General features: G+C 32.6%; 1 protein-coding gene across 1 annotated transcript; it reads left to right on the plus strand.

Annotated features, from left to right (window-relative positions):
* The first annotated feature begins 10051 nt into the window (after positions 1–10051).
* Positions 10052–12774, plus strand: LOC139876961 (uncharacterized). The gene is made up of 3 exons (XM_071864363.1): positions 10052–10194; positions 10293–10430; positions 12519–12774. Exons 1-3 carry the CDS (start codon positions 10066–10068, stop codon positions 12708–12710), a joined length of 459 nt encoding a protein of 152 aa, XP_071720464.1. The 5' UTR covers positions 10052–10065; the 3' UTR covers positions 12711–12774.
* Positions 12775–14213: the final 1439 nt, after the last annotated feature.

Consider the following 14213-nt stretch of genomic DNA (forward strand, 5'->3'; position numbering starts at 1 on the left):
ATGGTTGAATTATCAAAATCGAATATGCCCCTTTTTATTAAGTCTGGTAATCTAAGAATTAGGGAACAGACACCCTAATTGACGCGAATCCTAAAGATAGATCTATTGGGCCTAACAAACCCCATCCAAAGTACCGGATGCTTTAGTACTTCGAAATTTATATCATATCCGAAGGGTGTCCCGGAATGATGGGGATATTCTTATATATGCATCTTGTTAATGTGGATTACCAGGTGTTCACCATATGAATGATTTTTATCTCTATGTATGGGATGTGTATTGAAATATGAAATCTTGTGGTCTATTGATACGATTTGATATATATAGGTTAAACCTATAACTCACCAACATTTTTGTTGACGTTTAAAGCATGTTTATTCTCAGGTGAATATTAAGAGCTTCCGCTGTTGCATACTAAAATAAGGACAAGATTTGGAGTCCATGTTTGTATCATATTATGTAAAAACTGCATTCAAGAAACTGATTTCGATGTAACATATTTGTATTGTAAACCATTATGTAATGGTCGTGTGTAAACAGGATATTTTAGATTATCATTATTTGATAATCTACGTAAAGCTTTTTAAACCTTTATTTATGAAATAAAGGTTATGGTTTGTTTTAAAAATGAATGCAGTCTTTGAAAAATGTCTCATATAGAGGTCAAAACCTCGCAACGAAATCAATTAATATGGAACGTTTTTAATCAATAAGAACGGGACATTTCAGATAGTTCGTTAATTTAATATAGAGATTTACAACTTGACGTATCTATAAATAACCACATACGCCTTATTGGATACGATGAGCGGGATATTTATATATACTAATAATTATTCATTTAACTGGACACGGGGATGGATTAATAATCATTGGACTTATTAAAACAGGGGTGGATTACATACAGTGATAACTGGTGTAATTGATAACAAAGTATTAAGACCTTGGACTACATACGGTCGATATCCTGGTGTAGTTATTAACAAAGTATTAAGACCTTGTTACAATTTAGATCCCTAATTAGTTGGAATATTTGACTTCGGGTATAAGGGTAATTTGACGAGGACAGTCGCACTTTATAATTATGACTGATGGACTATTTTGGACAAAAACCAGATAGACATATCAAATAATCCAGGACAAAGGACAATTAACCCATGGTAACAAATTAAAATAAAAACGTCAAACATCATGATTACGGAAGTTTAAATAAGCATAATTCTTTTATTTCATATTCTATCGCAATTTTATTTATTATTGTACTTTTAATATTCGCAATTTTATTTATCATCATTTAAATACTCGCAATTTTATTTAACGTAATTTTATTTACTGTCATTTATTTTACGCTTTAAATTAAGTTATTTTTATATATAATATTTTGCATTAGGTTTTGATTGTGATAAAAAAATAAAAATTGACAAACCGGTCTTTAAACGGTAAAAACCCCCATTTTATAATACTTATTTTATATATACATATATATTATATATTTATATATATATATATATATATATATATATATATATATATATATATATATATATATATATATATATATATATATATATATATATATATATATATATATATATATATATTTGAATATAATAGTTTAAAAATATAGTACGTTTTCAATCGGCCTCCCTGTGGAACGAACCGGACTTACTAAAAGCTAAACTACTCTACCATTAGGTACACTGCCTATAAGTGTTGTAGCAAGGTTTAAGTATATCCCGTATATAAATAAATAAATAACTTGTGTAAACTGTATCGTATTTAATAGTATTTTGTATTAAAAACTAATAGTATTTCATATACGCCCCACACAACATCAGGCACTAACAAGCCCCAGTCAGTGATATGAACTTCTTTAGTACTTTGAGGTTTATATTATACAGATTGCTATATGTCTGTATTACAGACGAGAGGTTCTGTTTATTTTGGGGATATTCTATATGCATCTTTGTTAAGGTCGGTTACCAGACAATGTTATAGAGAAAATGATTTTTGCAGATGAGTGTTCCTGCATATTATTTTGTACACGAGATATGTGTATGGTTATTAAAATTCGCGAGGCAACCTACGGGGGAGAAAAGGGTACGTCCCTCCTCTCCTAAGCATTTATAAAAAATGGTTTCGTACACGAGATAGGTGTACTGTATTTAAAAATTGCGAGGCAACCTACGGGGGAGAATAGGATACGGACCTATCTCTGCCAAGCAATTGAAAATCTTGTGGTCTATTAAAATTATTGAATTTTTGTTTATGATAAACCTATGAACTCACCAACCTGTTGGTTGACACTTTTAAACATGTTTATTCTCAGGTATTAAAGAAATCTTCCGCTGTGCATTTGCTCATTTTAAAGATATTACATGGAGTCGTTCATGGCATATTTCAAAAGACGTTGCATTCAAGTCGTTGAGTTCAAAAAGACTGTTAATAAGTAAATGACAGATTAGTCATTCATATTGTGGAAAACATATATCATTTGTATAGACGGGTTATATTTTGAAATGAGTTTGTCTTTTAAAAATGAATGCAATGTTTACAAAACGTATCATATAGAGGTCAGTACCTCGCAATGAAATCAATTAATATGAAACTTTTATAATCGATATGAACGGGCCATTACACTTATGTTGCTGGTAATCGGTGAGTGTAACTATCTCCGGACATAGTATAGAGTAGCACGTTGTGCTACTTTGATTATATTTCTATTAGATTGATATGCTTTACTATTAGCGTTGAAATGCTACGTTAATGATATGGTTGTCTGTGCACTAGTTGGTATAACCTCGATATGTCAGGTTAAACTCAAAGAGGTCAACCTCAATCTGTCCAGGTAGGGTCCAAGTGCTACTGTCTGTTGAGTATAGAACTGACTGACGCATTCGTTGCGTGTGGATGACTATACTGGATATTCAATAGTAGGAACTATCGCTAAACCCTAGCCCGATCAGCTAGTGGTTGCAGGCACATACGAGGCGTCGACCCTCTAGTTGAAGTTATGTTTGATGTTTGATGTTAGTTGTTGATGTATGATTTAGTACCATTCACTTAGCTTTATGCTAATCCCCCACATCCTCCCTTACAGGTTTTGGATCTTTTGCATGCTAGATAGAAGGGTAAGGACTTTGTGAAGATATGTTTAACCAAGCCAAACTATGATGTATAGTCTTTTATTTTTGTAAATGGCTGTTAACGTAGGTAAAGATTGTAATTATGAAATGATTTGCATTAAATTATGTTAATATAATATGTAATATGGTTGGTTTAAATGTAAGTACCCCCGGTTGTGTTTAAAATAAATGTACGATGTTAACATATTTTATTTAGAAACAACCCAAACTAAATCATATAACCAAGTCAAGTCAAACATATAACCAACTCAAAGTTCGGGTATGTGATTAAATTTTTTCTTAACCAAAATAAAAGTATTAACAATTGTTATGAGTGTTATAATATAGAATATTTATTATATAAATGGATAGTCAATTATTGATACACAAAAGTAATATTATTGTATTACCTAAACTTGTGATAGTTTTGCTATAAATAGCCATGAATGCAAGCATTAAACTTGCACCATTTCTCACACTTACAAAGTGTTTCTTTCTTTCTCTCCATTATCATCTTTGTTCTTACACTTCATTATTAGTATTCTTAATCAAGAATCAAACCACTAAAGGTAGTTATAAGCCTACTGAATTATAACATCAAGAATCAAACCACTAAAGGTAGTTATAAGCCTACTGAATTATAACACGTTATCAGCACGATAATCTTAATACTAAATATGGTTGGCTCTGCCACCTAAATGATATATGGTCGGTTATACCACCTGAAAAATATATGGTCGACAATTTCGCCTAATTATTATTTATGTTACTAACATTTATATTTCTATTATCTAACATTTATATGGTCGACACTGTCGCCTAATTATCATTTATGTTTACTAATATTTATATTTCTGTTATAAAAAATTTATTTATGATTGCTTACACATGGTCGACACTGTCGCCTACTTATCATTATGTTATCTTAAATTTATGTTTAGTGTTTATATACTTATGAATATAAATTGACTCTAATTTATCATGTTGTTTGTTTTAATTTTTGATAATAGAAAATGTCGAATCTGGAAAATCTCAAATTTACTCCTTTAGAATCAACTGAAAACAACTACATGCCATGGGTTATAAAAGTAAAAATGCATCTTAAATCAATGGGCATTCTTGAAACCATAAATGAAAACAACACTTGTTCTGAAAAAGAACAAGCAACGGCATGTTGCTTTATTCATCAACATATTGATGAATGCTTACAAAATAATTATGTGACTGTAGAAGATCCCCATGTTTTATGGGAAGGTCTCAAAAGCAGATTCAATAATCAAAGAGAAATTTTACTTCCAGCTGCTACGGAACAATGGAGAACATTAAGGTTCCAAGACTTTAAGAAAGTAAATGAATACAGCTCAGCTCTGTATAATACATGTTCACAACTTAAATTCTGTGGACATGAAATAAGTGATGCAGACATGATGGAGAAAACTTTCTCCACAATAAATGCTGCAAACATCACAGTGCAAAGAAATTTGAGAATGCTAAAGTTCAAAACATATCCTGAACTTAATTCATATCTCTTAGTTGCAGAGCAAAATGATGAGCTATTAATGAAAAATCAGCAATCCCGTCCTACTGGTACACTTGCAATCCCTGAAGCAAATACTGTAAATAATTATAAACAGGGACAAGGACGCGGGCAAGGTCATAGTTACAATAACCATCACCATCATCATGCCAAAAGCCATAACTATGGTAGAAACCATCCTTATGGTAATGGTAATGGGCGTGGATGTGGTCGTGGTCGTGGCCGTGGTGGTCAAAGAAATAATAATCCACGAAAATATAAATATCAACCACAAAACAAGCCCACTAAACAAGATGTTGAAGAAAATTCTTCTAAAAATTCTGAAGAATCTTGCTACAGATGTGGTAGAATGGGCCACTGGGCTAATACTTGCCGAACATCTAAACATCTTGTTAAGATGTATCAGGATTCGCTGAAAGATAAAGAAAAGGAAGTAAACTTTGTGGATAACCTCGATCCAACAGTCACTGAGAAACCATCTGATTTATATGAAGATTTCTTGAATGTTTAAGTTGTTGTGTGTCTTTCGAAAAATAAACCATTTAATATCGTCTGTCTTTGTCATTATGTTTGCTAAATGTTTCAGTACTATCTATTTGCGTGTAAAATATTGTGTAATATTAATGTACTCACTATTTATTTCTTATATATGAAGTTTAATATGAATTTTGCTGGAATACAACATCAATCAAGTGGTGGAGATCTCTGTATAGCAGACAGTGGAACTACACACACTATACTTAAATCCGAGAAATATTTTATTGATCTAAAACCAACGGAAGGAACTATACATACAATATCAGGACCTGCTAACTTGATAAAAGGGATAGGAAAGGCAAATTTCATACTACCAAATGGTACAAAATTTTTAATAAATGATGCCTTATTTTCTCCCAAGTCAAGCAGAAATTTATTGAGTTTCTCCGACATATACCTTAATGGGTATGATTATCAGTCAGTGACAACAGAAAATGAGAAATATTTAAGTATCACTGACAAGAGTCATGTGGTTGAAAAACTGCCAAGACTTAGTTCTGGATTACATTATACACATATAAATGTACCAGAAACACATATGATAGTTAATGAAAAATATATTGATCCTGGTGTATTCAGTTTATGGCATAACAGATTAGGCCATCTAGGATCAACAATGATGAAAAGGATTATTGAATGTACTCATGGACATCCACTCAAGGATAGAAAAATCCATCATGATACAATGGTTCCATGTACATCTTGCTCTCTTGGAAAATTGATAACTAGACCCTCACCACTTAAGGTTGAGAAAGAATCACCAATGTTTTTTGAAAGAATTCAAGGTGATATATGTGAACCAATTCATCCACCATGTGGACCATTTAAATATTTCATGGTTCTAATAGACGCATCTAGCAGATGGTCTCATGTTTGTCTGTTATCAAGTCGTAATGTGGCATTTGCAAAATTTCTTGCCCAAATTATTAAATTGAGAGCACATTTTCCTGATTACACCATTAAAAGGGTGAGACTTGATAATGTTGGTGAATTTACATCTCAAGCATTTAATGACTATTGCATGTCCATAGGAATTGTTGTTGAACATTCTGTTGCTCATGTGCATACACAAAATGGTTTAGCCGAGTCACTGATTAAACGTTTACAGTTAATCGCTAGACCATTGATAATGAGAACAAAACTCCCTGTATCTATATAGGGTCATGCAATTTTACATGCTGCTGCATTGATTCGCATCAGACCGAGTGCAAGTCATAAATATTCCCCCCTACAACTTGCTTTTGGTCAAGAGCCAAATATTTCCCACCTTAGAACATTTGGTTGTGCAGTGTATGTTCCAATTGCGACACCACAATATACAAAAATGGGTCCTCAAAGGAGGTTGGGAATATATGTTGGATATGAAACGTCTTCAATCTTAAGGTATATTGAACCTATGACAAGTGACGTTTTTACAGCACGTTTTGCTGATTGTCATTTTAATGAAACATTGTTCTCTAGATTAGGGGGAGAAATGAAAAATAAAGAAAATGATTTTTCATGGTGTGAACCTCAATTAAAGTATCTTGATCCTCACACAAAAGAATGCGAGACAGAAGTTCAAAAGATAATGCATATACAAGAACTTGCAAATTAATTGCCTGATGCATTTACAGATACAAAAATGGTGACAAAATCATATATACCAGCAGTAAATACTCCAGCTCGAATTGAAATTCCAAAAGCTGGCAATAACGTCACTCATGAATCTTTGCCACGTCAGAAACGTGGAAGACCAATTGGTTCAAAGGATAAAAATCCTCGAAAAAGAAAATCAGCTGATAATGAGGTAAAAAAAAGTGTTCAGGAAGAACCACAAATCAGTACTCCTACTGCAGAGGAGATTGATGATGTCAATACAGAAATTGCAATCAATTATGCATATTCAAAAATATTATGGAATCGAAATGAAATGAAAAATCTTGATGAGAAATTTTCATTTAATGTTGCATATGACATCATGAATAATGATGATGATCCAGAACCAACATCTATAGTTGAATGTCAAAATAGACATGATTGGGCTCAATGGAAAGAAGCAATACGAGCTGAATTAGAATCACTCAATAAAAGAAAAGTTTTCGGATCCATCATTCTCACTCCTAAAGATGTGAACCCTGTAGGATACAGATGGATTTTTGTCCGAAAAAGAAATGAGAAAAATGAAGTTACAAGGTATAAAGCTAGACTTGTAGCTCAAGGTTTTTCTCAAAGACCGGGAATTGATTATGAAGAAACTTATTCCCCTGTTATGGATGCAATTACTTTTAGATACTTAATCAGCCTGGAAGTTTCTAAAAATTTAAAAATGCATCTCATGGATGTTATGACTTCTTATCTATATGGATCACTTGATAGTGATATATATATATGAAGATATCTGAAGGATTTAAGGTACCAGAAGCATCAAATGCAAAACTCAAAGAAATGTATTCGATTAAATTACAAAGATCTTTATATGGGTTAAAACAATCGGGACGTATGTGGTATAACCGATTAAGTGATTACTTGATAAGCAAAGGGTATACAAATAACCTTACTTGCCCTTGTGTTTTCATTAAGAAAACAACATCCGGATATGTGATCATAGCTGTTTATGTTGATGATCTTAACATCATAGGTACAAATAAAGAGATCCATGAAGCCATTCAACTTCTAAAGAAAGAATTTGAAATGAAAGATCTCGGAAAAACCAAGTACTGCCTTGGTTTACAAATTGAGCATATGCCTAATGGTTTACTTGTACATCAAACAACATATACTGAAAAGATTTTGAAACGTTTCAATATGGACAAGGCAAAACCATTAAGTACTCCTATGGTTGTTAGATCACTCAATGTTGAAGCTGATCCATTTCGTCCATGTGAAGATCATGAAGATATTCTTGGACCAGAAGTACCATATCTTAGTGCAATTGGAGCTCTTATGTATCTTACAAATTGTACAAGACCTGACATTTCTTTTGCAGTTAATTTGTTGGCAAGGTTCAGCTCTGCTCCTACCAAAAGACACTGGAATGGGATCAAACACATATTTCGATACCTTCGAGGAACTACTGATTTAGGATTATTTTATTCTAACGAATCAAAACAAGATTTGGTTGGTTATGTAGATGCATGTTATTTATCTGATCCACATAAAGCTAAATCTCAAACTGGATATGTATTCCTAAATGGAGGTACTGCAATATCATGGCGTTCTCAAAAACAAACACTTGTTGCAACATCATCAAATCATGCCGAAGTGATTGCATTACATGAAGCTACTCGGGAATGTTTTTGGTTGAGATCAATGACACAACTCATTACCGATTCTTGTGGACTAGAACGCGATAAAAGTCCAACAACTATCTATGAAGATAATGTAGCTTGCATAGCACAGATGAAAGAAGGGTATATCAAAAGTGACTGAACAAAACACATACCTCCTAGATTCTTCTCATACACTCAAAATCTCATTAAGAACAACCAGATTGAAATGAGATATGTTCAATCCAGCAAAAACTCTACTGATCTTTTCACGAAAGCACTTCCAACTGCTATTTTCAGAACACACGTTCATAACATTGGCATGAGACATGTTCAAAAGATGTAACAGCTGAAGCGATGTCTACTTGAGGGGGAGTCAAATCCATGTTGCACTCTTTTTCCCTTAGCTAAAGTTTTTTCCCACTGGGTTTTCTATAGCAAGATTTTTAACGAGGCAGTAACTTACAGTTGATCTTCAACAAACAAAATTGCTATCCAAGGGGGAGTGTTATAATATAGAATATATATTATATAAATGGATAGTCAATTATTGATACACAAAAGTAATATTATTGTATTACCTAAACCTGTGATAGTTTTGCTATAAATAGCCATGAATGCAAGCATTAAACTTGCACCATTTCTCACACTTACAAAGTGTTTCTTTCTTTCTCTCCATTATCATCTTTGTTCTTACACTTCATTATTAGTATTCTTAATCAAGAATCAAACCACTAAAGGTAGTTATAAGCCTACTGAATTATAACATCAAGAATCAAACCACTAAAGGTAGTTATAAGCCTACTGAATTATAACAATGAGAACATACTCAATTATTTTTACGGTTGGTTTGCAATTGCACTTGCAACCCATCCATATAACCAACTTAAACAATTGTCTGCAAGTTAAGGATCGGTTTGGATAGGTTATATTTTGTTAGTCTTTTTCATAGACTTGGTTTAATGTTAGCGTTATTTTAGCAAAAAAAAAAAAAAGAAAAAAAAGAAGAAGAAGAAGTTACGAGTTAGTTTAGATATTTTAAGAGTTTTGAGGCAAGCTAATGAGCTAACGACGACTATGTAAATTTTAACTACACTTATAAGTTTTCGGTACTATATGGTATTGAAAAAGGGTTTGTTCTTTTTTGGGTATCACTACTATGCGATTCGTTACCAATTCTGTACGGTATTGTTACGAATATGATTCCGTACTTTTTATTTTAAAACCACTACAACAGTATCCAATCCCACATGTGAGGTATGGGGGACGTGAGACGTTGACAATCTTTTCTCCAATCTATAATAAAGTGAAGTCATTTGTACATATCAAGTAAAACACTTTAAGAGTGGAGAAAGTCCTCAATCTCTATGTTTTTTATTTTAAAACAAATACTACTTATCATATTAAATAAATCCACTTAAAAATAGCAAGGGTCAAAGTGTAACAATGTAAAGTAAAAGGAGCACGATGAAAATGTGCACAGCCGCTAAACCCTTTGTGCAAGAAATAATTACAAAACCCTTTGTGCAAGAAATAATCACAAAAGCCTGATAAAACCCTAGGTCAAATCCCCAAAATTGAACAAAAAAAAAAAAATTAAATAAAAAGAAAATCAAATATGAATCACATCGATGCAGCTGAGGAACGAATCGTAAGAGACAGATTAAGGCAAAAACTGAACGAAGTTAATTCCGCTGCTCAATCCCAGCTTTCATCTGTTCAGGATCATGTCAATTTCACTCTCCAGGTTTTTATTTATTTCATTATTTACCGTTTTTATAATTTTAATGTATTGAAAAGGTGAATTTGTAGTTTGATTTTGTGAAATTTGATTCGATTGTGTAGAAAGCGTATTTCAAATGTGCGTATGAGTGTTTCGATAGAAGGAGAAAGCATGAAGATATAAGTAATTGTGTTGAAAATTGTAGTGTTCCTGTTCTTCAAGCTCAGCAGCTCGTTGAAGGTGAAATGGCTAAGTTTCAGGTAATCTCGCAACTGTCATATATTTTTCTTAATGTTATTGATTTATGAACTGTATAATAAGTGTATGATAGTTCTAAATAGTACTAATTACTAAAGAATGTAAACTTTAACTTCCTATATAGTCAGAGGCTTATTCAGGCCGGGTAACCGCCCAGGGTCCAAAATTTTGATTACAAATAGCTGAGGCTTTGCTTCTAAAAATGCTAGGAGTGTAGTTTTAATTAAAAAGTAGTTTTATTATTGTTAGAGGACAAATATTTGAGAATAAACCACTTTGAAACTGCTGTCTTAAAAACTTTTCTTCTATTGATAAATTTTAGTATTAAATTTTTATCCATATTTAAAAAAACGTGTATAAAGACCTATATTTATTTTCGCCCAGGGCTTCTTAATTGTTGAGACGGCCCTGTATATAGTGAATATTATATGCACAAGGTTACCGGAATCTAATGGACTCCTTGTGTATATTCCTTTGTGACTTTATTCACAATGATTGTGGGATACTGGATTTTGGATTTTGGATTTTTGATCTTTATGATGTTATATATTTTGGTAGTTAACTAATTATGATACATATTGTGAATTTTCGATTTGGTATGATAGTGGTGCTGTTTACATCATCAATGCCCTTTTGGTTGAGGTTAATACATACAGTTTTTTGGCAGTATGCTCTTTGTTAAACCGTAGTTAAGTTGCAACAAAAAAAAGATAAAATTTGACCGATTTCTACTTAGATCTTTGTAATCATGGTCTGTGATGGATCCCTTGAGGAATATAAAACACGTGCCCTTGATATTCTGACTTCACCTGCACGGGCATTGCATTTTAGAAATTCAGATTGCCACATAAAAATCTCAACATCTTATCTGATTTGTAGCATAAAGCCATAAAGAATGTTTATTTGCTTTATCTAGTGCCCTTGAATATCAATCTTTGATTTGTACTTTTGTTACTGAAGGGAGCAATGAAAATCTATACAAAATTACTCTTTTTTTCTTTTTTCTAACTTAGGGTGCATTTGATAAAATTGAATGATTAAGCACTAAATGATTCAAAGGTTGTGAATGACAATATGCTGTTTGATAATAATTCGAAAAGGAACAATATGAATGAGGTAAAATTACCTTATTAACCCGTCGTATATTAACCCTTCGTATGAATTAAAAGTTTAATATACTTCTTTGATAAGTGTTAAGATGATGATTTAAGTAGCATATTTCCCAAGATTTAGGTGCTTAGTGGTTAAGAGCAAGGTTGCAAAAGACGTGAGACGGGGTCGAGACGGTCGGGTCCTAAAAAGGTCGAGACGGGGGTCGAGACGGACTTTGACCAAAGTTGACTTTTAAATATATAAGTATATATATGTATACATATTTTAAAGCCAAAATTTGTAATTGATTAATTTGTACCCATAATCACTATCACCGTTAATTTAATACAAAAAATTCAAACTAAAATACGACAAATTTGACCGATTTTTTCGACTTATCTGAATGTTGACCGACTTTGACCCGATTTTTTTAACTTTGACCCGAATTTTGACTGTTGACCATCATATTAGACGGTTTTTTCGAGACGGGACGGACTAGTCACCAAACCGTCGCAATGGCTCGAGACGGGGTCTTTTGCAACAGCGGTTAAGAGTATGTAACTCAGAATGCTTCAACATCATATGTCATTAAGAAGTCAAAAACAAACGCGCTGAATGCTGAACGATTCAGCATTCAACGCTAAACCATTCAATTAAGAGGTAAACAAACACACCCTTAGATTTATGAGAATTGGGACAACGAGATCCTTGTTTGAGCTTTGTTCATATGGTGCTGTTTATAAGTTGTTTTCTTTACAACTTTATTACATTTTCTTCATCCTTTAAATGAACCTGCAACTGTGGATACAATATACACTTCAGTAAGCCAAACCTCTTCACATTAGGTCTAACCACCGACCTATTTATTGATTGTTGACCCAAGTGCTTATGTAGCCTGGCATTTTCTACTCTTATTTGCATCTGTTAACTAAAATAAACTTGAAATTATGCTAGTATCCTTGATATTTATCTTTACTGATGCTGACAATACACTTCAGGAACGATTGAATCGGATGCTTATGGTATGCCGAGACAAATTCGAGTCTGCAAAGCTTCAAAACAGCAACACCGATGCAACAAAGGGTATGGAATCGTGTGTTAACCAGGCAATTGAAGAAAACCTCAAGTCTTTGCCACATTTAGTTGCAAAGTTGAAAGCTTCTCTTGCAATTGATCCTACAAATGAGTGAAATTTTACATGTTTTTCGTAACATTTCATAACTTCATTTAATGTTTTTGGGAAGTTAAGAAACTAATGCTGATTTATATCGAGTTGAACAGAATGGTTTTGCTGCAATATTGTTGTAGCACAAGCCAGCTTATATTAAAGTTTTATGGTGACTGATGGAACTAGAATAATTTGGCAATTTTTAGTGTTGATACCTTGATAAAAAAGGAAAAGTATATGGTAGCTATAATTATGTTTTTAACTTGGTGAATTTGTAATGTGACTGTATGTGACTTGACAAATACTTTTATTTGATAATTTTTTTAAAAAAAGTTGCAGGTTAATTGGTTAAAGATAGATTAGATCTTTCTATCAAACATTTTTATAAATTCATTAGAATTTGTGCATTCAAAGTTTGTATCATACAAACTAAGAATGCATAGTTTCAAAGAATATATGAAAATCTTATGTAACTTATCAGTTATCACCTTAGGTATTGTAAGAAGTTTTCTAAACATAGTCATACGTTTAAAATTTAGAATATGCGGAGTACATTATTTAACTGTGACTTGTTGACTTTAATATTTTAAAATATGCATATTTTGGTTGTGGCTTGTTAATAATTCTCACAATCTCACACGAACTTCTTACTAATTAGTTTAACAAGCGGTTGGCTCATGGCACGTTGCTTTGGATTTTTTTTGGGATTTATGAAAAGACTAACTTCGAGATGGAATATTTCGCGTAGGATCATACATATCATACATAGCTTCATAGTTCTCAAAAGTTTACAGTAGGTTTACATAGGATCATACATATGTTTGGACATAAGATTAAACATGATCATTATCATACTTATGTTTATAAGTGTTAACAGGAGGAATATTATAAGTGTTAACTGGAGGAAAATACATAAGTATAAAAGATGGTGCAAATGGTGTTACAAAAGACGGTTTTGTAGTCTGCTGTGTTAGTCCTTGTTTTTCTTCTGTTCCTTTGTGGGCGTCTCTGTAATTGCAGTTGGTGAGTTTTTGGTTTTAATTTTTTGTATTATTAATATTTTAATTTATAAATTGAATGAATATGAAATTCTTTGAGTACCTGGCTCGAATGATAGCTGGCGTTTTGTCGGTGTGTAAGGTTCTTTCAGTGTGTTAGCGCTTGAGGAAGTTGCTTCAGTTGATGTTGCTCCTGGATGGTTTTACATCCGTTAGTATATACTTATTGAAAGATGATAGTTGAGTGGTGTTCTTGTTCATCCATGTTTTTTGTTGCCATTTATGTAACTTTGAAGACGTTAGTAGCTTTGAATTCTCCGGGTCTTTTTGTGTGCTGAAATTGAAACAGATGGATTGTTCCTGTCAGTGGTTTGAGTTGTGGTGGTATCTGTTTCAATGTCTCTGGATCATTGTTTGTTATGAGGGATTGGCATGGTTCGCCAATTATTTTTTCTCCAACGTCATCAAATCAATTAGTTAGTTTGAGGACATGAGAAACATAAAACAACAACATTTATGTTGTAATA

Source organism: Rutidosis leptorrhynchoides, chromosome 11 (assembly GCF_046630445.1).
Source record: "Rutidosis leptorrhynchoides isolate AG116_Rl617_1_P2 chromosome 11, CSIRO_AGI_Rlap_v1, whole genome shotgun sequence".
NCBI lineage: Eukaryota > Viridiplantae > Streptophyta > Magnoliopsida > Asterales > Asteraceae > Rutidosis > Rutidosis leptorrhynchoides.